Source organism: Lactuca virosa, chromosome 5 (assembly GCF_052849685.1).
Source record: "Lactuca virosa cultivar CGN04683 chromosome 5, Lactuca_virosa_CGN04683_v6, whole genome shotgun sequence".
Lineage (NCBI taxonomy): Eukaryota > Viridiplantae > Streptophyta > Magnoliopsida > Asterales > Asteraceae > Lactuca > Lactuca virosa.
The window spans coordinates 288,662,720-288,689,011 of NC_136430.1; the positions used below are offsets into that span (position 1 = coordinate 288,662,720).

The window sequence follows — 26,292 nt, forward strand, 5'->3', positions numbered from 1 at the left end:
TATATATATATATATATATACACAAAAAAAAAAAATTCACCTAAAACATGGTATATGTTACAATTTAAAGATTCTTTTTGTATTTTTTTGATAGTCTATGTCACCAAACTTATATTTTACCTGTTAATTATACAAATAATGTATTTTTTATCTGGTTCTACCGATCACCATAATTAAGTTGGCAAAAAATTTCATATTAACATTAAAATCGGTTTTTATCAAAGTTGTTTCTTAATAATGACAACCTTTTTTGAAAAAAAAAATTAGCGGCTTTATTGAAATATAATATAATGCTCCAATCTCTTAGACTTCTCTCTACAAATCCTTGAGACCAGCCAAATCAAACGATTCACTTACTTTAATCTTGTTCTTTCTCTCCAGTTTCTGTATTTTCCGAGAAAGCTATCAATTTGTGTGAGCAAAAAATGGGAAAAAATCACCGCCTTAATTTCATCACAAACAACCCTAACATGTGCTCTTTTAGTCGTGTGGCTTTCGATTTTCACCTTCACCTTTGCATACATCTCGATCGTTGTTGTCAATTTGACTTGAATTTGTCATTATAATAATAGAAAACGAGCTTTGTGTTTGGATACAAGCGATGAAGGTGAAATCGCCGAGTTCCGACGACCTAGTTCTCTGGTGGTGTTCTTTGAATCCATTTGAATTAATCGAAACTGAAACCAAATAGTTTTTCCTAATATGTTTAGTTATTGAAATTGGTTGGTGTTGTTCATCTACTTTGTTCTTGATATCAGTTGTTATGATGGTGGTAACGGAAGATTTATTGTGGATACTTTTTTATTTTGATTTAGGTTCATAGGTTTGAGATGGACACAATGATAGTTGTTTAATGATGTATGGTTCATGGTAGTCAATTACTATTTTCTGGTTTGTGGGTGGATCCTAGATGGATGGTGTTGCTGGTTCATGGTAATGCACGATGGTGTTGAGTTCATTTTTAGGGTTCTAAACGTTTAGAAATTTGATTTATAACAGAATTATTCACATGGACTTGTTACTATGACCAAAATGCCAATTGGATTGCCACAATGTAACCCAACTCAATGTTGATATAGAGACATTTGCCAATTCAATCATATAGTATCTGGTAAAAATAGATAAAAAATACATAGGTAACATACAAGTTTGGATAAAATATATTTTATCAAATACATTAATCAATTTTTTTTATCCTTAAATATATTTGATCAATTTTTTTTACACTTTATTAAAAAAACAACCAGAGTGGGGAACAAAGCATTCCAAGCCCAATGGTAATATATAATGTTTTTTTTTTCTTCCCTTTTTTGCATAAAATGTTTGTGAAAACTATCTTTACCCATGTTCCAAATATCCATTTTGAAAGGACAAATATAATTGATTTTTCAGTTACATTTTAAGCTTTTGCATCGTACTATTTCTCATTTGGTATGTTTTTTTAGCTTTTTGTTATATTTTAGTAAAAAAAAGTTTTTTTCTTAAAATTTTAGAATTTTTTTTACCGGATTTAAGAATTGTTTTTGAAATTTCATAATAATTTTTTTCTGCCCGGATCTTACTTTTTAATCTAAATAACAGTTTATAAATTTAATCTGAAATATCTTAAATAACTTCTTCCCGAAAAAAAGTCATCTTTTCAAACACAAAAAAAACTAGACACATTACAATTATATTAACTTATAATTAAAAATAAAGAAGCGAAATGATTATTATAGAGGTTTGTATTTGTATAACCTCTCAGTTGATAAGATGACTTGCTTCTTATGATAAGCGAATCTACTTATCAACTCTTACCCTATCATCTCGTACTACTCGTATTCTTCACCACTATTTATATCGTGTGTCTTTGTTTTCCGATTCACATCTCTCTCTGTGCTTTCTCTCTCTTGAAATCCCTAAAGGAAGAGGGAGAAGAAATATTTTCAGTAAAAGGGAATTCGTTTCTCTCTCTACAAACCCTCAGATCTGTTTCAGTAATCTTTCATCATCCAATTCGAAGGTAAGAAACCTCTAATCTTGCATAATTTTCACAAACCTAGTGACGATACATGTAGGTTATTATGTATCTATGCATAATTATATATGTTTAATTATACATACATGGATGTAGATGAATTTGTATGCATATATAGTCTGTATGTTTACGGAAATTCCGGGTTTTGTTGAACGAAGAATTGGAGCTGTTCGTTAGGGTTTTGCTTGTTGAGTTATTTAGCTGAATTTCACGGAAATAAAGGTTGAACTATTGTTGTTCGATCCATGACGATTTTGAGGGGTTTGTGGTTGTCGTTTTATATTAATTATGTACTTCATATTTTATCTTAATTTTCTGCAGCTTTTGGGGAAAAGGGAAAAGCGATGTCGTCCCTTAGTAGAGAGCTTGTGTTTTTAATACTTCAGTTTTTAGATGAAGAGAAGTTTAAGGAGACTGTTCACAGGTAAGGGTTTAAGAATTTGTTAGCTTGTTTCTGTTTCCCCTTTTCTTTTACATCTCTGCTGCTAAATTCATGCATACAATTTAAAGAAAAACTTATTTTGTTTGTTTAATTGTTTAGGTTAGAGCAAGAATCAGGCTTTTTCTTCAACATTCGTTACTTTGAAGAAATGGTGACAAATGGCGAGTGGGATGAGGTGGAAAAGTATCTTTCAGGATTCACAAAAGTGGATGATAACAGATATTCAATGAAGATCTTCTTTGAGATACGAAAGCAGAAGTACCTAGAAGCTCTAGATAAGTATGTTGTATAATTTTTTATTAAAATTCAGTTCTTTCATTACTTTGGCATTTATTTGGCTAGTGGTTAATGGTTATGCAATACAAACCAGAAATAGAATTAATAACAGACAAGGCCAAAAACTTTCATTTCTTGAAATGATGTGTAAATCCTTAAAATTGATTCATTTTGTAGGAAGGATCGTGCTAAAGCTGTTGAAATTCTAGTGAAGGACTTGAAAGTGTTTTCAGCTTTTAATGAAGATCTTTTTAAAGAAATCACACAGCTTTTGACTCTTGAGAATTTTAGGTATGAAAGAGTTCCTCTTTCCATATTTTTTATAAAACTTTGTTGGTTTCTAATAAAAAAAAATGCATTATGTACAGGGACAATGAGCAATTATCAAAATATGGAGACACAAAGTCAGCCAGAGGTATAATGTTGGGTGAGCTTAAAAAGCTGATTGAAGCAAATCCTCTGTTTCGTGATAAGCTAAACTTTCCAACTTTAAAAAACTCAAGATTGCGTACACTTATCAATCAAAGGTACAGAATTTTCCATTTTGCAGTATCTGGGGTTGACTTTTCTTGACCATTTTGACATTTCTTTTTTGTTTTCTAGTCTGAATTGGCAACATCAGCTGTGCAAAAACCCTAAGCCAAATCCAGACATTAAAACTCTGTTTGTTGACCATTCTTGTGGTCAATCACAGCCAAATGGTGCAAGAGCTCCATCTCCTGTAAATAATCCATTAATGGGCTCTGTACCAAAGCCTGCAGGCTTTCCACCTTTGGGAGCTCATGGTGTAAGTGAAAACTTAAACAAGTTTATTGATGTTTTTTTTTCTATATAAAGTTTTCATTTTTATAATATATTTGTGTTTGTATATGAAGCCTTTTCAGCCTACACCAGCAACCCTACCAACATCACTTGCTGGTTGGATGGCAAATCCTTCACCCGTTCCTCATCCATCAGCTTCTGCAGGTCCTCTTGGTTTCAATCCACCAAATAACTCTGGTACATAATTTTCTCCAGTTATCCAAATTACCAAATTGCCCTTCAAGTTGCTGATAGTGTTGCCTTTTTTTCAGCTTTATTAAAGCGCCCCAGAACGCCTCCAACCAATAATCCTGCTGTTGACTATCAAACAGCTGACTCTGAACATGTATTGAAGAGAACAAGAACATTTGGAATATCTGAGGAAGTAAGCTTCTTTCCCTCTTTCAAGATTATATTTTTACCTTATATGAGTTATATTTGACTCATCTATGTGTTGTTTGCAGGTGAATCATCTGCCTGTGAATATCTTACCTGTTGGCTACAGTGGTCAAAGCCATGGTCAAAGCTCATACTCATCTGATGATTTACCTAAAGCTGTAGTGATGACACTAAACCAGGGTTCAGTAGTCAAGAGCATGGATTTTCATCCAGTTCAGCAAATTTTGCTTCTTGGTTAGTTCTCATTTGTTAAATAAATATCCATTTTTTTTTTTACTCTGTTAATCATTTAAATTTCTTTTAACTAACTACAGTTGGAACAAGTACTGGAGAAGTCATGATATGGGAATTAGGTAGTAGAGAGAAACTTGCTCATAAAAATTTCAAGGTTTGGGATCTTGGTGCTTGTTCAATGCCTTTGCAGGTTTGCATTCTAACTTTCATTAAAATTTATAAAAATAAGAAACAAATAAACACACATTGTATAAAAATAAAAATCTTGACTGTTTGACTTTGGTCTGTGCTAGGCGGCTTTGTCTAGTGACTATACCGCATCAGTCAACCGTGTAACTTGGAGCCCTGATGGAACCCTTTTCGGTATATATATATATATATATATATATATATATATATATATTTTTTAATATCCAAATTACCAAATTGCCCTTGAGAATTAGAGATTTAATCATCATCATGAACTTTGATAATTGATACAGGTGTTGCATACTCAAAGCATGTGGTGCAGATATACTCTTACCATGGTGGTGATGATCTTCGAAACCACTTGGAGGTTTATTATTATATAACTTCTCATTTTCTTTTTCTTTTTAAATTAAAGGGTGCCTATATTTTTATATTAGATTCATATAAATGATATAAAGATATCTTTTTGACTTGTTTTTTTGTACAGATTGAAGCTCATGTGGGGAGTGTCAATGATCTTGCCTTCTCTTATCCAAACAAACAACTTTGCATTGTGACTTGTGGAGAAGACAGGTCAATAAAGGTACAAACTTTGATTACCCTTTTCTATTTAAAATTAAAATTAAATAATATATAATTTAACATCTTTATAATAGGTCTGGGATGCAGTAACAGGGGCAAAACAGTACACATTTGAAGGTCATGAAGCCCCTGTATATTCCGTATGTCCACATTTCAAAGAAAACATTCAGGTATAAATACAATATAACCTTTCCTTTAATTATCCTCCATTGTTTTTCCTTTTTCCTCAAATTTAAAAACATAATTAATTTCTTTATTCTTTATACACCAGTTTATTTTTTCAACTGCAACTGATGGAAAAATAAAAGCATGGTTATACGACAACATGGGTTCAAGAGTTGACTACGATGCGCCAGGTCATTCATCAACAACAATGGCATACAATGCAGATGGAACTAGGTTTTAATTTATAACTTTTAAAACTCTTAAAATTCCTTTTTTGCCCTTTTGATCTACGATGCTAAATTAGAACATTGAATAGGTTATTCTCATGTGGGACAAATAAAGAAGGTGAATCATACATAGTGGAATGGAATGAAAGTGAAGGAGCTGTGAAACGTACATATAATGGTCTTGGAAAACGATCTGTTGGTGTTGTTCAATTTGATACTACAAAAAACCGTTTTCTTGCTGCTGGTGATGAATTTTTAATTAAATTTTGGGATATGGATAGTGTTAATTTATTAACAACTATTGATGCTGAGGGTGGTTTACCTGTAATTATCCTATCCTATCCTATCCGATTCTTTTTCTTTTTCTATATATAAAATTTTATATCTTAAAAAAAATCATTCTTCAGGCTTCTCCTTGCATAAGGTTTAACAAAGAAGGGATTTTATTAGCTGTTTCAACAAACGAAAATGGGATTAAAATTTTAGCAAATCCAGATGGGATTAGGCTGCTAAGAACCATGGAGAATCGTTCTTTTGACCCTTCACGAGTTGCATCTGCATCTGTTGTGAAGGTATGTAAAATGGCATCAAGATTTTTGTTAAATAAAAAATTTGTTTCAAAGGGTAAAATGGTCATTTTGTCTGACTGATGAAATGTGGAATTGTTAGACTTCCCCGATGAGTACGTTTGGTGCTGCTAATCCGTCTGCTGGACCAAGCATCATGGATAGAGTTCCACCAATGCCATCAATGGTTGCAATGGTAAGAAATATTAAATAACAACCTACTTTCACTTTCACATATTAATATATTATAATATTTGTAATCATGATATGTTGACTTTGACTTTTTTAAAATTGGTCAAAATTGTAGAATGGTGGTGACAGTCGAAGCTTGGTTGATGTGAAGCCTAGAATTGTAGACGAATCAATGGACAAATCACGGATATGGAAACTAACAGAAATCACCGAACCCGCACAATGTCGATCATTACGCCTTCCCGATACAACATCTTCAGCAATGAGGGTATTTTCGTCATTTCCATCTCTTCTACTGTTTCTTTTCTTCACAACAATTCTTATTTTATATACATATTTTTACAGGTTTCAAGATTGATTTATACAAATTCGGGACTTGCAATATTGGCTCTAGCAGCCAATGCGGTTCATAAACTATGGAAATGGCAACGAAATGACCGGAATTCATCTGGGAAGGTATTCATTTATTTATTTATTTTATTTTTTCTCAATTAAATAAATTGTGAACATAACTTATTTTTTAAAAAATATTTTTTAGGCTACTGCGAATGTTGTCCCTCAATTATGGCAACCTACAAGTGGTATTTTGATGACTAATGTTATTAGTGATGCTACAAACCCTGAAGAAGCTGTTCCATGTTTTGCACTCTCAAAAAACGACTCCTATGTTATGTCTGCATCTGGTGGAAAGATTTCTTTGTTCAATATGATGACATTTAAGGTCACATGTTTTTTAATAGCATCCTACTTTCATCTTTTTTGAAAGTACATTGCTATTTCATGCATTACTTACCACTTTCATGTATATGCAGACAATGACTACATTCATGCCACCACCACCTGCCGCCACATTTCTGGCATTCCATCCACAAGACAATAACATTATAGCAATAGGCATGGAGGATTCTTCTATTCAGATATACAATGTCCGAATCGATGAGGTAGTTTGTTATGTTAATAAATATTTAAATCTAAGTTCGTATTTATTTAAATCTTTTGAAAAACAAACTAATGATTGTTTGTTACAAACAGGTTAAAACAAAGCTTAAAGGGCATAACAAACGAATAACAGGCTTGGCCTTCTCTAACATTCTTAATGTTCTAGTATCTTCCGGAGCCGATTCTCAGGTAACAAAAACAACTTTCAAATTCTTTTCATTCCATTTGTATATATTTGTTTTAATGGATTTTTTTTATTATAAAATATAAAGTTATGTGTTTGGAGCACGGAAGGATGGGAGAAACAAACAAGTAAACATTTACAAATTCCAGCTGGACGAGTTGCTGCTCCTATAGTGGACACACGTGTGCAATTCCATAATGATCAAACACATTTGCTAGCAGTTCATGAAACTCAAATAGCTATTTATGAAGCACCTAAACTTGAACGCCTCAAGCAGGTTTGTTTTTTTTTTTTTTTTAACTTTTTTTTTTTTTAATTTTTTGAGCTAGTGGGTTTGACTTGTTGACTTACATAAAACACTACAGTGGGTCCCACAAGAAACAAGTGGTTTAATCACACATGCTACTTATTCATGCGATAGCCAATCGATTTACGTGGGCTTTGAAGATGGAAGCGTCTGTATTCTAACCGCCTCAACTCTCAGATTGCGATGTCGTATCAGTTCCACCGCCTACTTGCCTTCAAATCCAAAGTGAGTATTATACGTAAAATGACCATTTTGCCCTTGGAAGAAAACAGAAGAAATGAGGGATGAAAAATGTAAATTTTGACTAAAAAGGTTGTAAATTTGTTTTGTAGTTCACGGGTGTATCCGCTTGTGATTGCTGCACATCCGACAGAAGCGAATCAATTTGCATTAGGATTGACAGATGGCGGTGTGATAGTGCTGGAGCCGCAAGAGTCAGAAGGGAAATGGGGGACATCGCCTCCACTTGAGAATGGGGCGGGGCCCAGTAGCATGACACCTGGCGCAACAAGTACAACTGATCAAACACAGAGGTAAAAGTTAAAACCAAAACCTCTTATTATTAAAAAGGAAAAGGAAAAGGAAAAAAAGAGTTACTTAGGTACAGGAAGGAGTTGTAGGAGGCAGTGATTGATACCTGGTCTGTAGTGAGACATTTAGAATCGGGTGTTATAGATGAAGATGATGATGAATTATGGTGTAAAGTTTTTCGATGAAACTGCAAATCTTTGAAGATATGTTGTCAAGAAGGTTGTGTTTTAAGTTTATTAGCACATACAAAGGTTTTGGTGGTGACATTGACATTGACATTGACATTGTGTTTGTTGATATCAACTCTTTTTATTACTTGTTTTTAATCAGATGTATCCTCATTATTATTATTATTATTATTATTATTATTATTATTATTATCATTACCATGTGGAGAATTTGGTGGTTTGGGTGGAGAATAATAAACTCTAAATATTCTTAAAAGTTTAAAAGTATATTTAAATAATCAAAATAAAAATGAATAGTCAAAATACCATATAAGGCCTCTAAATAACTAACTCATGTAACTTCCAGTTTGAGAGAGCAACTAAGTTTTACATTTGTCCTTCTTTTCTATTTTTATTGATCTTCCGTTAACCCTTTTTTTAATCGTCAACCAAATTATTTTTGTCAAATTGAAATGCATCTTTTAATTAAATTTAAGTTGGTTAATATTATGATGCCATCACATGCTAATAAATGCTTTTAAATTCCTATTTTTTCATCGTACACCTTTAGGCCCTTTTTATTATTTAATTCCATACCTTTATTATTTATAATTTTATTTTATAAAAAAGTTAAACATTTAACTTAGTACTGGATATTAAAAGGTCTTTCATCTTTAATCATAAAAATTCCTTTTAACCACATACATTTTTTTAACAATAAATTATCTTTTATAAATAATATATCGTTAATTCCCATTTTATTTTTAAGTTTTAACTTCCCAACTCCTTTTAATTGATTGATTTAGTAATTAAATCCAACAAATAGACAAACCCCTTTCTGTTAAATTAGTAAATTTAGTATTCATTAATTGAACTGTTGGACATATTTCTTATCTAATTTCCTTTTGGTCAATTCTCTTTGACTTTTAAAAGTCAAATCCAACAAAATTGTTAATTTTTGCCCATCTAAATTACGCATTTCACCCATTACATCTTTTAAATAATTTATATAATTAACTATCTAAACACCAAATAATAAATTTTATTAACTAAATTTCTTTACAATACTATCCCTAGGGTATATCCAAAACGGAAATACAAGATGTTACATATTGGATTGTAAAGTTTTAAACATCACAACCATAATGGTTTATTGAATAAACTTGAAGAAAATTTATATAACTATTGTGATAATGAAATTTGAACTTTTGTTTTCAAGCATATAACAAAAATGTGAAAAATAATTACATTTTTACATGAGTAGTGATACTCTGCATACATTGTATTGAAATAACTTAAACCTCCCCAAACAATTTATTTTTATAAGTAGAATCTTATTTAAAAATAGTATAGTTTTATGTTCATATTCAAAGCATTACTTATTTACAAACTTAACCAAGAAAATATCGTTAGGCCAAGGAGAAAATGGTTATATTCTATCTTAATTGTAAAATAATCTGAAAATTATATTTTTAAAGATAATTACAACACTAAGACTAAATTACAAATTTGGTTCTTTTGGTATACTTTTTCCTGGTTTGCTCCATGAACAAAATAACACTTGGAAATAAAACCACTATGTCAAATTTGCAACAAAAATTACACTTGGAAAAAACCTTCAAAAACTGTAAAGCAAAGGGACCAAATTTAAAATTTACTCTAACATTAGCGAAAAAAACCAGACCCTAAAAGTAATGCTACAAGCTTGAGTGTCATGCGCAAATGTTAGACTAAAATCAAACTTGGACTCTCGAATGATTCAAAACTATATTTCTATTTAAATTCGACATAAAAATATTAAACCCGTACATTAAATTTACAAAACTCAAAATTATTTTTAATTTAATTTTATTAAATAGCAAATGAAACGCGAATAAACGCGTTTTTATTCAAAAGAGATACAAATAAATTGGTCGTCAAACAGAAGAAAATTAGAATCCACACAAATTTTAGTAATGAGCAATAACGGTTTTTGCCTTTTTGGTGGAAAAGGTCAAATACACAGGGGGGTTTTAAGAAACTCAAGAATACTTGAAGGGGCGAATTGAAAAAGTTTAAGATGTTTAAAAAAAGGAACACTCGTCATACCACTCATACATAAAGTTGCCCATACAATACATTCGCCATTTTTGGTTTTGTAAAGCGTTCACTTTTCTCGTAGATCGGAGCTTCTTCCACCATTCTTAATCAAGCATCAAATTCTCTGACAATTGTCGGTAAGTTTCTCATCCATCTCTCTCTTTCACTTCGTATATACGATGCAGTATATGTGATCATTTTAGATCGTAATTTGCGAATCGTTGTAGAAGTGATCATGATCATCACCTGTAGCTCAAATTAACACGAATGATCGTAATCTGAGACCTAAATCACAGTTTTGACGTTGATTTCGTACAGAACCGTATATAATTTTGAGAAATTGCTTCGTGTTTTGACATTTTGTTAATTTTAACGTAACTTATCTTGTTAATCGATCGTGTTCACAATTTCTCCATCCCGAACAAAGAGATGCAAATAACTTCGCGTTCAATTTGATTAATTTTGATTACTGTATTTCACTCGATTACAGATGCTACAAATTGAATAATGTAGTTATGACTTCTGATAATTCCATAAATTGTTCGATTAGGTTTCTCTGCAAAAAAAAAAAAAAAAACGCGTCGATTTACCTAATCAGTGTTGTCTTGATTTGCAAACATGTTATATCTCATTCGATTTCTCTGCAGACTTGCTGTTTAATTAAGAGCAGAAGAACAATCAGTGAGATAAATCCAAGGAAAGAGGTGATATTATTGCTTCGATGTCTTCAAGCACAATTAGAAAGGCGATTGGTGTGGTGAAAGACCAAACTAGTATAAGCCTAGCGAAAGTTGCAGGCAATGTAGCACCAAATCTCGAGGTGCTGATAGTGAAAGCAACAGGTCATGACATTGAGCCAGCTGAAGAAAAATACATAAGAGAAATCCTTCACCTCATATCCCAATCAAGAGGATACGTAAGCGCGTGTGTTTACAACATCTCAAAACGATTGAACAAAACAAGCGATTGGGTCGTGGCATTGAAGGCATTGATGCTTGTACACAGATTGTTAGTAGACGGATCCCCACTTTTCGGTCAAGAGATCATGTTCGCAAGCCGAAAAGGTACACGAGTATTGAACATGTCGGATTTTCGCGTTGAAGCTCTTTCTAATTACTGGGATCATTCCGCTTTTGTGAAAAATTACGCTTTGTACCTCGATCAGAAGCTTGAGTTCATCGCGTTTGAACGAAAACTAAGTGGTTTCAACGATAAATGGCGTTTTGAAGAAAGATATGGTGGATTTAGAGATGATCACAGTTATGGAATCAGTCATAAATCCAAATCTTATGGTGATTTATACTACGAATCGATTTCACGAAAAGAATCAAAAGCAGTTACACCCGTTAAAGAGATGAAACCCGATAGGGTTTTGGAAAGATTGAATAAACTTCTTCGACTTATTGATCGTGGATTATTGTGTAGGCCAGCTGGAAGTGCGAAAACCAACAAAATGATTCTTGTTGCACTTCACCTCGTTTTGAGAGAAAGTTTTCGGATTTATGCGGATATATGGGAGGCTTTAGGTGTTTTACTTGATCGATTACCCGAAATGGAATACGCCAATTGTGTCAAAACTTTTGATCAATACGTAAGTGCAGCTAAAACAATCGACGAGCTTTTTGACTTTTACAAATGGTCAAAAAATTTAGGTGTTGCTAGAGCTTCGGAGTTTCCCGAAGTTCTAAAGATTACAGATAAAGTTTTGGTAACCTTAGAGAGATTTATAAGAGAAAAAAAGAAAAGGCTTAAGAACTTAGCCATAGAAAACGGACCATCATCCACCACCACACCACCACAAACCACCGGTGACCTGTTGGATCTGAAAGATGAAATTGTTCCCGTTGACAACCATGGAAACACAAACACAAACACAAACACAAACTCAAACACAATCACAAACACAAACACATTAGTACTTGCTTTGTTTTCTGAAAGTAAGCCTTGTTCTTCAAAGATAAATGAAAATGGAAAATCTGATTGGGAGCTTGCGTTGGTGGAATCCGCTAGTAGTTTATCGAATCACAAGGTTGATACGGGTGTTATTGATCCGGTAATGTTGAATGATATATATGATAATAATGGAAGTTCTGTATCTGGGTTGAGGAGAACTGTAACACCTGCAATAACAACATCAGTGTTGGCACTACCTGCACCCAGCGAACCCATACAGAAAGTGGACCCACAAGATCCTTTTGCAGCATCTCTTATGGTCCCACCTCCGCCGTATGTCCAACTTGCTGACTTGGAAAAGAAACAAAGTTTTCTTGTGCAGGAACAACAGGTGTGGCAACAACCATATGGAAACAATACGATGCTAGGTCAAGTGCAAGTGCAAGTACAAGGACCTATGGACAAGATCAATGGTGGTGTTGCTGCTGCTTTCAATGGCATGGGACAGCACACAGGGTATAACTACGCACATTATTGATTAATTTTTTTTTTTTTACATTATCTGTTTTCTTGCTTAATTCTCTACAGAGATATTTTCAACTCCTTGAGTTGTGTAAAAAAAATTTTGATTCCCTAAATAAAGTTTCTGCGGTATCATTCTGGCCGGTTTCTAATATAAACAATAGCTTTATGAAAAGAGTTTTCCCTATTCAGCATGTTTTGTTTTAGTGACACTTAAAATATGTGTTTTTGGTCTCTTTTTGTGAAGATTACACTTGATTTTAAGTACTTTTTGTGACTAAAAGCATGACAAAAATGGTTATTTAACATCTATCTATTAACTCTTAATTCTTAAGGGTTCCTATTTTGGTGACTAAAAGCATGACAAAAAAGGTTAATAATGGAGCAAATCCAGAAAATCAACAAACCACAGGGACGAAAATTGTAACTTACACTAAATAAAAAAATTAAATTATAACTTCAAAACTCTCAATCAAATATAAACGAATAAATTAAGATTTCATTCCAGCTGGCGTAAAAAGAAGCTAAGTGTCAATAAGGAAACAAAATTATGAAGAAAATCAATTAGATATGTCAAGAATGATACAATAAACTATCAAATAAATTAATGGTTTTTTTTATGAAAAAAAATGGAAAAAAGAAGAAATTTCCTGCAATTTGGTATTCAGTTTTGAGGCGTGAGTACTGAAGCAGCAACAGTCTTCAGTGCTTCATATGCTTTCCTTAAATCAGATTCCGTGTGAGCAGCCGACACAAACAATCTAATCCCAACAGGCAGCTTGCATTTATCAAGTGTCGATCTTCTAGAAGGTACCACAAAAACCGAATGTTCCTTCAATACCTACAAAATCCCATTTCCATCACAAATAATTAAAAAAAAAAAAAAATAACCTTTTCAATTTTCATATTTCAAATAAGTACAAGTGATGTTACCCGATCAGCAATATCCTGAAGCAACTGAAGATCACTCTTCATAGACCCTGTAGATTCCTTCAATACTAGGAACACAATAGGTGAAAGTATATCACTTGCAAGTTTTAATCCTTGTATTCCCAACAACCCTGTAAATAATGTCTTGATGTTGTCCCTTAACTTTGTTAGAAGTTTAGGGTTTGCTTCTATCACATCAATCGCAGTAATTGCAGCACTTGCTAAGTATGGTGGGAGAGAAGCCGAGAACACATAACCAGAGCTGCTCAGCCGCTACACAAAGATAAAGTCATAATAAGTGGCAAGATTATTTCATGTTAAAATTACGGATTTGCCCTTTGAGAGAAGGATTAAGATGTAGTAATAGTAAGTACTTGGTGATCGATAACTCTATTACTTCCTGTACAGAATCCACCTTCTGAGGCCAATGCATGTCCCATAGCAGCTGTTATTATATCCACCTTCTCAACCTACAACAAAATAATAAACAACAAAAAAGACTTTCCTTTGACATGTAAGGGTAAAATGGTCATTTAGTCTCATTATAAGAGAAAGAGATTGAACATACGGGAACATTGTAGTGTTCAGTTAAACCTCTACCAGATCCACCAAGAACCCCAAAAGAGTTGCTTTCATCTAATAAAACACGGAATCTGTACTTCTCTTTCAGCCTGATTATCTCATCAAGTGGTGCGATTTGACCTGAATTCTGTAAAACATTTGATTTTACCAGCTTTTATTATTCATCTAATATCAAATTTAAATAAAAAGAAAAATAAAAATAGAATAGAAAAATACCTGATATACAGATTCAACCACGATGTAGCGTCTCAACTTCTTAGTTCGTTTGTTGTCTTGGGTGACTTTCTCAAGTGTAGTTTGTAAGGACTCCATGTTGTTGTGCTTAAAGTATATGATTGTACTTCTAGATAGATATAACCCATTCTGTATGCCCCAGTGAACACCTTCATCTCTGTAAAAACCCAAGTTTTACTATTAGATAATACTTTGCTATTTGTCGAGAACTTGGATAAATATGAGAAATGACATGTTTGACCTCATACTCACACAATAACAACATCTCCTTTCTTGCAAAATGCTGGAATTGCACTAAACATAGTCGAAAGTCCATAAGAATAAAGTATGGAATCAGGCGTTCCTAGAAACCTCGCTATTCTTGCTTCACAATCAAGGTGAACATCTACATAAATAACAAAAAAAAAAAAAAAATGTCACTTTTGTAGTGGTTTCCTAAAATTACATTTACAACAGAACAAAACAAGTTGTACTGTGTTTGGCATGCATTAGGCTCTAACAAAAATGACACTTTTTATCACACCAAAAAAAGATGAGATAGGGACGTGTGCAAAAGACGTGAATGCCCTTCTCATCTTCATCGTCAGAAAGACAAAAATAACCCTAGATTATTTTATTTGGGTATTTGTAATTGTACCAATTGTTCCGTAAAATCCACGAGGACCACAGGAACCAACACCGTATTTCTCGAGAGCAGAAGTACATGACTCCTGCGATTAATCATTATTATTAAATTTACATAAATGAAAATGAAAATGAAATTGAAAATGAAAGAATCATAGTAAAATAAAGTAAGAAGGGTTAAAGGGTAGTTTTGTTTTCTCACAAGTAACTTGTCATCTCCCATCAATCCTAGGTAATTCGCAGAAGCAAAATTCACCACTTCTTTACCATTTATTATTGTATGTGGTCCTGCAGCACTGAATGTAATCCAACTTATATAACCAATAATAAACAAACCATTTCTCACTTTATTTCATATACTCTTAAAAATACATACATACGTACCTCTCCAATACTGGAGCTTCCGTTTCCATCTCTTCATTTATAGGTGGAATAAGAGACTCGGGTACCCATTCATCACATAATTCGTCTATTTCCTACAAACATTTATCATTTATCAAATGTCTGTCTTCATCAAAATACATATAACTGCAAATCAACTTTGTAAAGTATGGAATTAAACCTTATTTGTTAAAGGGCGTTTAGGTGGCTTGTAACTCTTTTGAGATAGTAAGAAGAGAATAACTACAAGTAATAGACCTTCCACAAACAAATGTCCTATAACAAAAGTATATATATGATCAGTATTAATTGCTTGAATAAGAGCTTTTGTGATTTATTGATTTGAAACTCTACCTCCAATGGGGACTCCAAAAACAACAGCTCGAGCAAAAGGCGCATCGTATGCAAATGTCACCCAATCAGATGCATTTTTCATGGAATTCATCAAGGCTGTAGCAATGTTGTTTGATAACTCCATTTCAAATGTCCCGATGTTTATAAGAATCTCTGAATATAGCCAAACCAATATGGTTTTAGATCATGATTATCAAATGTAAATTTCGGGATTTTTATACCCTGAACTTGTGTTTATAGGGAAAAGAACCATAAAAATTGCTTTTTTTTGAAAGAACATATATAAAAGTAAAAGCAGCACAAGCTTTATGCTGAAAATATGAATCATCACTAGCATGTTTAACCATAAGCAATATGAAATCGATCGAATTGTTGATAATAACAAATACAGAGTCTTTCAAATTCCCTATCTAACACAATCATAAAGTATACAGTATGATTAAGTTCATGAACTTGCAACGAATAACAAAATGGTTAGTAATCCAAGTATAACGAGGAACATACGGATTATGAAATTACAGAGGAAATGTTCCGATGTGATTTAAGGATGAAAATTTTCAATTTCTCAATTAAGATTGATAGCAATGATCAGTATGATACTTCATGAACAGTAAGGATTGTGAATTACCTGATCTGACTAACTGCGAGTCGAATCGATCCAAGAATTGTATGCAGATCTAGAAGTTACTGTTTGATTCTGATGCTGAGTTCAAAACCTCAAACCCCAAGAAATCAATTACAGGATTGAGATTTGGAACCCTAATTTAGCAAGGATGGTGATTGAAGAAGAAAGATTGGGGACAACAGAAAGAGAGAGAAAGGGTCTTTGCAGTGCAGTGGCCGACTGGCCGTCGAGGTTCTGCTGGGATTTTACTTGAACCGTGGAAAATAATAAAATATGTGTGCCAAACGATTAAAATATATTTTTGGATTTTATTTTTAAACATTTACTCTTTTATTTTGTTTAAAAAAGAAACTCATTTTTTCAGTTTTCTCTAAACTCCTATATTTGACAAGTTGTGGCTCATAATTTTCACGTTTTGTCTGCTATTGTTTTGATCTTAAAATTTAAATGAAAGATTAGTTTGTTTTCAAAGAGAAAAATATCATTCTATTCGATTCTTGTTATGACGACATTTATCTATCTCTGAAGTTTCTGAAAATATTAAATATCAACGGATGTAAGCACATGACTGTAAACCAATTCCATTTGTCCCTTTCGAGAACAAGATTGATTCAATTGGTTCCTCTAACCCCTTTCGAGAACAAGGATGCTAAAACTGAACATATAAACATATTACATGAACACATACCACATAAGCTACAAGAACACATATAGACTCCTGAAACTTACCAACTAATAATCGTAAGCTAAATAGTGAAATGTCATGGTAAGAAGTTGAGATTAGGCTGAAATTACTTTTCGCACCCTAGGAGCTACATCTCCTCTTCTTTCTCTCTTGTGGGCACACTAACAAAGTGTCCTCTTACTCTACATCTTTTACTTCCTCATAAGTCTTGACCCGTCTTCTCATGTTCCTTAGCTCTTAACATAGCATAATGGAACATTCTTACTAACATTCTTTTTCACTTAAGTGTCCATCATGACACTTGTTGCACCACTTTCTCTCTATCTACACATCTATCTTCTTTCTCTTCCAATCTATCTCTGGTCAGTGTTATCACTAGAGCATCAGTGACATGGTGCAAGCTCTACTCATCTTATTTCATACACTTTCCATTTAACAATGGACTTTATCCTCTACATGACTACTTTCTCTCAAGCAATGCCAATCTACTCTTGTACTCATAAGTACACTTCTTTGACTCTTTGACTCTTTCTTAGATAGAATCTCTCTATCTTTCTTTTCTTTCTCTGGGTATACAACCCTCTTACTATTTATGCTCTTCCTGTCCCTCTTTTTTTCCCCATTATCTAACCTTCACCAACTCTTCTTCTTTGGGATATGTACTCTATTTGTTGTCCATTTACAACGACACATCATCTATAACATATCTTTCTTTCATGATATAATGGTATCATTCTTTCTACATACTCTTGACATCTCTTTAACTAGAGAGCCCATTCTTAAATTATTTCACAAATGAACATACTAGAACCAAATCTTCAAGGTTGGTCAATCTTCTTATCTCAACTTTCAGGTTCTTTATCTTCACATATCTTCTGCCGAGTACTTAATCTCATAGCATGGTTTATCATAAAACCAACTCATAATCTCTGCTTCTTCCACAGTTAAAGACTAGGAATGGCTACACCCAAACATAATTAACTTAAACTATGGCTCTAATACCAATTCATACTCTTTATTAGCCTCTTCTCAAGTTCTTCTCATACTCTACTGTACTCTTTCTTAGCCTCATCTCAGGCTCTTTCCATAGTCTGCACATACACTATCTTTGTCTCTGTCTTTATCTTTTCTCTACTTTTCTCTTCATTTTTCTATCTCTCTTCATACTCTTCTTTATGTTCTATGCATGTTTATGTAGTTATGTTACACATGGACTATTTATGTAATTCTATTACACATGGACATAAATCTGAAAAAATAAAAATAAATAAGCAATAAAATTATAAAATACAAATGATTTGTTTTCAATCAACAACATGTCTTAACAATATGTTTTTAATTAGTCAAAATCAGATGGGAAAAATACATTATTTAAAAGGGAAAAAAGATATTGACAGAAATGCCCCTGTACTATTGGTAGGAACCATAATATACCATAAGTTGAAGTTATTTTTCTCATTTGGTATGAGTAATTAATAACTATTTACCATCAAATATTGCTGATATAAATGCTCCACAGAATAGTATATTTTTAATCAGACCCCATAACAACTTGTAGGGGAAAACAAGTGGTTTTGTACTCGATTCATCCTTAGCAATAGGAGCTCTATTATAAATATTTAAACCATGAGGATCGCAGGACTTAAAGAAAACTAAATAGAAGTAAATACCCCCTGGTAGGAAAAAACAATACAAAGTAGATGAAGAATCACTGTGTGCCCTTCCTTTTCATGCGATACACGAGTAATGGTTGGGGCATTTCAGAAAAAGGCTTTGTACTATGAATATAGATTACAACGTTATAATCAAGTAAATTTATTAAAGTAAAATGCTATAATAAGAGGAAGTGAAAGTATGTTGGTATAACAAACAAATCAATATTAACATCAAAAAAGGGATGCAAGAAATATCAACTTACTTTCACTTCTATCTATTATGCCCCTACCACCTCTTATACACAAACACACATACATAAACAATATGGTTTGACAGATAAGCAAATGCTCCTTGAGTCCAACCAATCATCAACAATTGGACTCAAAACTAGAAGGATTGAAAATAAACTGAGCAAACAGTCACATACCAATAGAAAACCATATAAACATCGTGAGGATTATGAGTCGTAAATACTGAATACCGACCCAAAGTTGGTTAAAGGGTTAAAATGTCTTTTACTTTAAATTAGTTATTTAATATTGTAACGTCTGGTTCCTGGTACGTATTTAAATTATTAAAATGTTCATTTTATAAGAGCTACTCGGCGAGTTGGTAGCCCTAACTCGTCGAGTAGGTGCCAGATTAGTCGCAAATTTAAATGGTCTACTCGACGAGTCCAATCCTGGACTCGGCAAGTAGGTCCATCAGGGGGAAACCCTAATCTTCAGGACTTGCACCCTATTTAAGCATCATAACTGGCCTCCACCCTAGCCTCCATCACCCCCCCCCCCCAAACCCTATTATCGAAACCCTAATCCACCTTGAGTGATTTGGAGTTTGTTCTTGCCATTTTTGAGTGTTTTTTTGCATTGTGAAGCTTGTAGAAGAAGTAGAAGAGTGAAGACTCAAAGGGGAAGAAGTAGATCTAGGAGCTACACTTCATTTACTGCATATTCTGGTAATCAAGCTCCCAACTTGATCATTCTTTTCTTAGATCTAGTTATCTCCATATTATGATGATTTTGGGTTAAGAACCTTGGTCCTTGGGGTTGGAACGTCCCAAGTGGCTAATATCTCAGATCTAGGATCTAGGATCTAGGAAGGGTTCCATGGCATAAAGGTGCAAACTTTATGACCATGGAAGCCCCATGCAAGTATATGAGCAAGTTTATGGTCCTTTTAGCCCTAAAAGACCATGCATGGAAGGAAGTTCGAAGCTTTATGTGTCCAACAGATGCTAGGACTTTAGATCTAGGGTTGCATGAGTGGATTTGAGATTCCAAGGCTTTTTGGACAAGATTCATGTCCTAAAGGAATTAGGGTTTTGTCTAAACCCTTTAAGAAGAGTTATGAATGGGTAAAGTTGGAAACTTTACCCTTAGAATGGCCTTTCCAGTGAGCAAACGAACTTAGGAACATAGATCTGAATGGTAGGAGCTTAATCCATTGAGATGGCTCAATCAGACAGGGGAACTCGCCGAGTCCAGGGAAGGACTCGACGAGTAGAAGCGGGTTGTACCGATTGTTAAGACAGCAAGAACTCGGCGAGTCTGTTAAGGGACTCGACGAGTTGACCTAGTTGATCATGGTCTGAATTGTTCATGAACTCGCCGAGTTGGGAGAAGACTCGACGAGTAGGGTTGAATGGGAGTTGACTTTGACTTTGACGTTGATCTTGGTCAGGGGTAAAAATGTCATTTTACCCTAAGAAAGGATTAGTAGATTCTGATTAAGTGTTATATTGGAATTGATAGCCGGGGAGTCGCTGGAGCAGCAGACAGGGATTTCTCACTCGAGTCTTCAGTAGCCAGTCTTGCAAGGTGAGTTTTCTCCAGTAGGAACGAGTCTAAGGAACCAAGGCCTGCCCGTTTAGATAGTAGTAGTTTCGGACCATAGTCCGATGCTGGGCGGGGCCCGAAGTAGGATATATGTTTTCCGGATCTCAATCCGATACCGGGGTGGTCCTGAGGAACGTTCGTATGCTTGTATGCTTGATGTCTTTGTGATTCTTGCATGTGTTTGTTATGTGTTATGTGTTCCAAGCTGTAACAACGTGAATTTTCAAAACAATTTTTCATTTTTAAATCATACTTTCAATCACATGAAAATGACAAAACATAATGTATCACTGTGTCATAACAAAACATGTCCCCAGAATCTTAATAACATAAACTCTATAAGTGTGTACGGATCATGCCGGCGCCTTCCCGCGATCCTCGCTAGTACCTGAAACACATAACACAACAACTGTAAGCATAAATGCTTAGTGAGTTCCCCAAGATACCACATACCACACATAAGCCTTTCCAGGCCATAACTCTATAGGATCTTCCGATCCATGTGTCTCAGGGGACTTCCGTCCCGAATCCCGGTAGACCTTCCGGTCCTTACCATACATAACATACATAACACATACATATCACTTAACCGCATATAACACATACATCTCATAGCATACAAGACCTTCCGGTTACACATATCACATAACCGCATATAGCATATACATCATAGCATACAAGACCTTCCGGTCACACATAGGTACCCTTCCAGGTACAGTATAGTGAGAAGACTCACCTCAATGAAGTCGGATAAACTCTCGTGCTCAACGTCCCGACTTAGCCTCCTCCTATTATTCAAATAACATCCCCGATCAATATTCTCTCATAGCCTCATCTTTACAGATTGGGTAGAAGGCCATTCTACCCTTCCCTGAACTCTCTTGAATCAGTCTTGACCAGAACCCTAAGGTCAACGAAAGTCAACGGTCAAACTTTAACCCGACTCGTCGAGTGCACAAGGGCGACTCGGCGAGTTCATGCTGGTCCTCTGAATCCTTTCAGCCTCTCTTGGCCCGTCGAGTCATCCTTCCACTCGTCGGGTTACACCTGTCACGAATCGCGGGGCAACCCCGACTCGACTCGTCGAGTCCACTTATGGACTCGGCGAGTTGCTCCCATAACAACTCTCAAATGACCTTATGAGGTCAGATCTGCTTCTCTAAACTATAGATCTGGCCTTCAAGTGCTCAAAGGTCACGTAAAGGTGCAACCTTTACGTGCATGCAACCCACATCAAGACATAAATGGAGAAATAGCTCTAAAAATGGCAACCTAGTCTCCAATCCTCCATGAACAAGCTTAAAGCAGAATGGGAAAGGTTCTCTGGACCTCTATGGGTCCAGATCTGAGGTCTAACCCAGCAAGGGACCAAAACCTCAACCTTCCAAGCCTTAAAAGGGTTTATAGAAAACCCTAAATCATAGATCTTAACCCAAAACAGAAGGGAAGTTCGATTTGATACCTCAATAGTGTAGATCTGAACTTGAAAACTCTAGATCCACAGCTCCCTTGACCTCCTCTTGTTGGAAACCACTTCTCTTTTGCTAAAACACTCAAGAAATGGTGAATTAGCCTTCCTCTAGCACGACAAACGCTCTCTCTCTCTAGGGTTTCTCAGGGGGGAAGTGGCCGCAATGGAGGCTATAAAGGCCTTTAAATAGGGCACAGGCCCCGAGAATTAGGGTTTCACTTAACAGCGCGGACTCGCCGAGTCCACGCATCGACTCGTCGAGTCCTTCACTAAATCAGACCAGAAATGCGCGATCCCACTCGGCGAGTCTGAGCGCCTACTCGCCGAGTCCCTTTCTAAAATTCAATATAAATACTTAAAATAAGATACCTGGGAATCCGGATGTTACACAAGCTTAGGTTCGATGCCGGGGCGGTTCCCGAAGAATGTTAGTATGTTCCGGATCTCAGTCCAATGTCGGGCGGGGCCCGAGGAATGTTTTCATGTTAAAGACATATGCTATGTTATATGATGTTGATATGTATATGTATGCCGAGATCTGCTCGATGTCGGGCGGGGCTCGATGCCGGGATAGCCGATGCCGAGCTTGACTCGATGTAGCAGGGGCGGGGCCCAGGATATGTTATGTGATATGTGTATGGTATGTAGTAGTTGGGGAGACTCACTAAGCTTCGTGCTTATAGTTTTCAGTTTTGGTTTCAGGTACTTCCACTAGCAAGGGGAAGGTCTCAGGATGATAGCATGGCACACACCACAATCTTCAGCCTGGGAATTTTACTCTGATATTCTGATATGAGATTTTGACATGTGACAGATAATATGATACTTTGTGATACCTGATACATGGTTTTATTTATGAGTATGGATGATTTATGCTTTAATGATGATTAAAAACGAAATTTTTGGACCGTATTTTTGGAACGTTACAAGTGGGTATCAGAGCGTTGGTTTGAGAGATTCGGGCACACTCTCGGGTGTGTCTGGACTCAAACTAAGGACTTGGTATGAAAATTTTCAAAAGAAAATCACTTTTATAATATAAAAAGAATTTTGAAATAAGAATATAATTTTGAAATAAGAATATAATTTTGAAAAAGAAAAGAACTTTGAAAAGAGAAAAGGGTGTGGTGGATGCAATCAGCCGAGCTCAAGTAAGTACTCCCAAATTATCCATACATGTTATGTTACGTTTATCAGCTTATGAGAACTGTATGCTAGTTTAGGACTAAGGATCTATGAAGGATTCCTTATGTGCCTGGTATATGTATCTCAGCTCTATGAATTGTATGCTAGTACATATTAGTTAGTATGATAGCCTGATTAGTATATGTTTGATTATGTGTACTCAATGCTCGAATGCTGCTTGATTTGTGCTTTAGGAGTTCTAGCTATCTTTTACTAACTAGTGAACGAATATGTTAAGTTACATATTGCAAGGACTAAATAATTTCAGAAGGTTAGGTCTAGCCCTATTTCGCAACTCTTGTTTGAGTCCAACCGTTGTGGGGTAGGATCTCTCATTCGAAGAATTATCTAGTCTGAGTGATATGTAATAGTATTCGCGAGCTAGTTAGGGGAAGAAAGCAGGGACTTCGTATGCAGCTGATAGCGGAGAGTGGGTTGGTGATCACCCTAGGGCAAGCCTAGGATGAGTTTTGCATGAGATCAGCAGTAGTAGTATAAGGGACTTGGTGGAGTCAAGACATTTCTTGAGGAAAGTACGGATAGATGTGGAAGGTAGTATGGGCCCGTACTACTGAAAACAGAGGATCCGTACTTGTAACGCCCGCAGATCCGGGCTAGTCAATTTAGAGACGATGAGCATCAAAAATGAGTTTTTGATGGAATATTATTTAGAAGGATTAATCTTAACCAAGTTTTAGTATATGTTACAAGGGTTCCGTACATATAAAGAACGCCGAAATCCGAGTTATAACGAAGAAGTTATGGCTCGTCGAAGTTTTACGGCAAAATCGGCACGGCACCGGGAGACATAAATAGTGAATTTATGATAGAGGACTTTTTAGCCTTAGTGATCTAAACAAAAGTTGTAATATACGTTAAATCGAGAACATACAAAAAAAGAACGCCCAAATCTGACTTCGTATGAGGAAGTTATGAATTTTCTAAGATTTGGCTTAGCAGTGCACGACCCGAAACTCGAATTTTAGTTCGAGCGGTTTTTGGCTTACGCGGCCTAAATGAGAGTTGAAGATCTCATTAATAGAAATTCAATGGTAAAAAGACATACGAAAATGGAGTCTGTATGAAGGAGTTACGAATTTTTCACGGTTATTTAACAGTCTAATCTCCTCCTACTGTTAAATTTAAGATCGGTCGAGAATTAGCCGACGGAGTCTAAATGAAAGTTGTAGATATTGTTTTTATCTACGTGTGGAAAAAATAACGTCGAAAACGGAGCTCATATGCAAGGGTTATGATTTTTCTAAGTCGGAAGGGTGTTGTGCGAAATCGGGTGACGTGGCGCGATCACAGCCGTTGCTTCCTCCCCAAGGCTAGCCACCAGATGGTGACACCTGGCCATGAAACTCGAGGAGTTGGAGGCCAACTCGATGAGTTTTGGTGATTTCCAGCCTATAAAAAGGGTGTCAGGGAACCCTTATTTCTCACACCTTCCAACTTCACTTTCACTCTCTACTTTCTCTCTCTAGCCTCCCTTAAGCCCCCTAAAGTCTAGGTAAACCCCCTAGCACCCGAAGGAAGCCCCGAGGCTCCCGGAGTCCCGAGAAAAGAGCCTTTCGGCTTGGGAACGCTGCTCCAGCGAAGCCCGGTTTTGCGAAAAACCCGCTGTAAGTGAGCTATGCCTACCCTATCTTTAGTATAGCTTATGTTTTAATATAGTAACATTATTAGGACCTTAAAATAATTATTTGGGCTATTATTATGAGTTATATAAGAGTGTTTCTTAACGCTTATATAATAGTAATAATAGCTAGACTATTAATTAGTCGCGGTTAACGTTAGGCTAAACTCTAGTGGTAATGATACTAGGTTTTATCTGAGGGAAATTGTTTTAAGATTAACGAAGCGTTGTCCGAGTACCGAGTGACCACCTTATCAGGTGAGTGCATAGTTACTTTCATCTTACACATAGATATGAAGTATTTTAATATAAATTACGTGCTATGTGTGCATATTGTCTGAATACTTGCTGTCTATGCTGAGTGAAAGATTTTATACATGTTTTAAATAATTTAAACTGTATATGTATTTTATATCTATGAATATGTTGGGTAAAACATGGGTAAATGAATGATGAGAGATGAAAGATGATATGAGTGAACATTGGAGACTATGAGACTTAGTGCCCGCTGTATAAACCCTGGCGACTATGCGACTTAGTGCCTGTTGTATAAACCCTGGCGACTATGAGACTTAGTGCCTAAACCCTGGCGACTATGCGACTTAGTGCCTGCTGTATAAACCCTGGCGACTATGCGACGTAGTGCCTGTTGTATAAACCCTGGCGACTATGAGACTTAGTGCCTAAACCCTGGCGACTATGCGACTTAGTGCCTGTTGAGTAAACCCTGGCAACGATGGATTTCGTGCCGATTCCTTAGGATGATCCTTAGGAATGAATAAATGAGGAATAGCTAATTCTTAGGGTAGATCCTTAAGAGTAAAGAAGATAATGAGGATGGGTGATTGGGTTGATTGTTTGATGTTTAAACATAATAATTATATTATTGTGGGTTGAAAACCCTATGTACTCACCAGGTTTCCCAACCTGACCCACTCAAGCTTAATTGAATCACAAGTGCTGATACGAAGTTACATTACACTGAGAGATTAAAGAGGTGTAGATCACTAGTGTAAATGAATGTAAGTTCTGTTTATGCTTATGTTTCTGTATTGACAATGACGTCCCTAATTTTTTAAAATGAATAAAAATACATTTCTTCAGAAATGCTTTGATAACGTATTTATCATGTTTTACTGAGAACAAATTCCGCAACATTTTTATTAAAAGAAGTACTCTGATTTTTATAAAGCATAAACAAAATCGGTCTTTTCTGACCGTGAAAAATGGGGATGTCACAGTACTCGAATCAAGGAAGGTTGAGATAAGACCAGGGAACTTGTAGAATGTGAGATCCCTCGAGTTATGATGAGTATACTGATGTTTGTTATGGTGTATTTTCAGTATGGTGACGCTACGCACTAGGCCAGTTGGCA

General features: G+C 35.2%; 2 protein-coding genes and 1 pseudogene across 4 annotated transcripts; 2 read left to right on the top strand and 1 right to left on the bottom strand.

The window, feature by feature from the left end:
- Positions 1-1,857: 1,857 nt before the first annotated feature.
- On the top strand, positions 1,858-8,434 carry LOC145114615 (topless-related protein 4-like). The gene is made up of 26 exons (XM_079050665.1): positions 1,858-2,002; positions 2,339-2,441; positions 2,559-2,738; positions 2,913-3,026; positions 3,104-3,262; positions 3,339-3,522; positions 3,611-3,734; positions 3,809-3,921; positions 4,001-4,169; positions 4,250-4,359; positions 4,463-4,532; positions 4,652-4,725; positions 4,846-4,941; positions 5,015-5,110; positions 5,212-5,339; positions 5,422-5,656; positions 5,740-5,904; positions 6,002-6,094; positions 6,206-6,358; positions 6,436-6,546; positions 6,629-6,811; positions 6,903-7,031; positions 7,123-7,218; positions 7,302-7,490; positions 7,579-7,745; positions 7,853-8,434. The coding sequence occupies exons 2-26, from the start codon at positions 2,362-2,364 to the stop codon at positions 8,055-8,057; spliced, it is 3,423 nt and encodes a 1,140-aa protein (XP_078906791.1). The 5' UTR covers positions 1,858-2,002; positions 2,339-2,361; the 3' UTR covers positions 8,058-8,434.
- Positions 8,435-10,324: 1,890 nt separating this feature from the next.
- LOC145110921 (putative clathrin assembly protein At4g32285 pseudogene) lies at positions 10,325-12,867 on the top strand (annotated as a pseudogene). Its single transcript, XR_013710119.1, has 2 exons — positions 10,325-10,434; positions 10,945-12,867. The product of XR_013710119.1 is annotated as a putative clathrin assembly protein At4g32285 pseudogene (transcript).
- Positions 12,868-13,191: 324 nt separating this feature from the next.
- LOC145114616 (long chain base biosynthesis protein 1-like) lies at positions 13,192-16,709 on the bottom strand. 2 transcript variants are annotated; one of them, XM_079050666.1, is made up of 12 exons: positions 16,446-16,709; positions 15,818-15,970; positions 15,645-15,739; positions 15,467-15,558; positions 15,285-15,378; positions 15,096-15,168; positions 14,711-14,843; positions 14,441-14,615; positions 14,211-14,351; positions 14,017-14,112; positions 13,646-13,915; positions 13,192-13,553 (listed from the first exon to the last, which is right to left on the bottom strand). In XM_079050666.1, exons 2-12 carry the CDS (start codon positions 15,939-15,941, stop codon positions 13,377-13,379), a joined length of 1,470 nt encoding a protein of 489 aa, XP_078906792.1. In that variant the 5' UTR covers positions 15,942-15,970; positions 16,446-16,709; the 3' UTR covers positions 13,192-13,376. The 2 variants fall into 2 exon arrangements, with proteins under 2 accessions (XP_078906792.1, XP_078906793.1); XM_079050667.1 differs by lacking the exons at positions 15,818-15,970; positions 16,446-16,709 and having other exon boundaries at positions 15,285-15,370.
- Between the last annotated feature and the right edge of the window lie 9,583 nt (positions 16,710-26,292).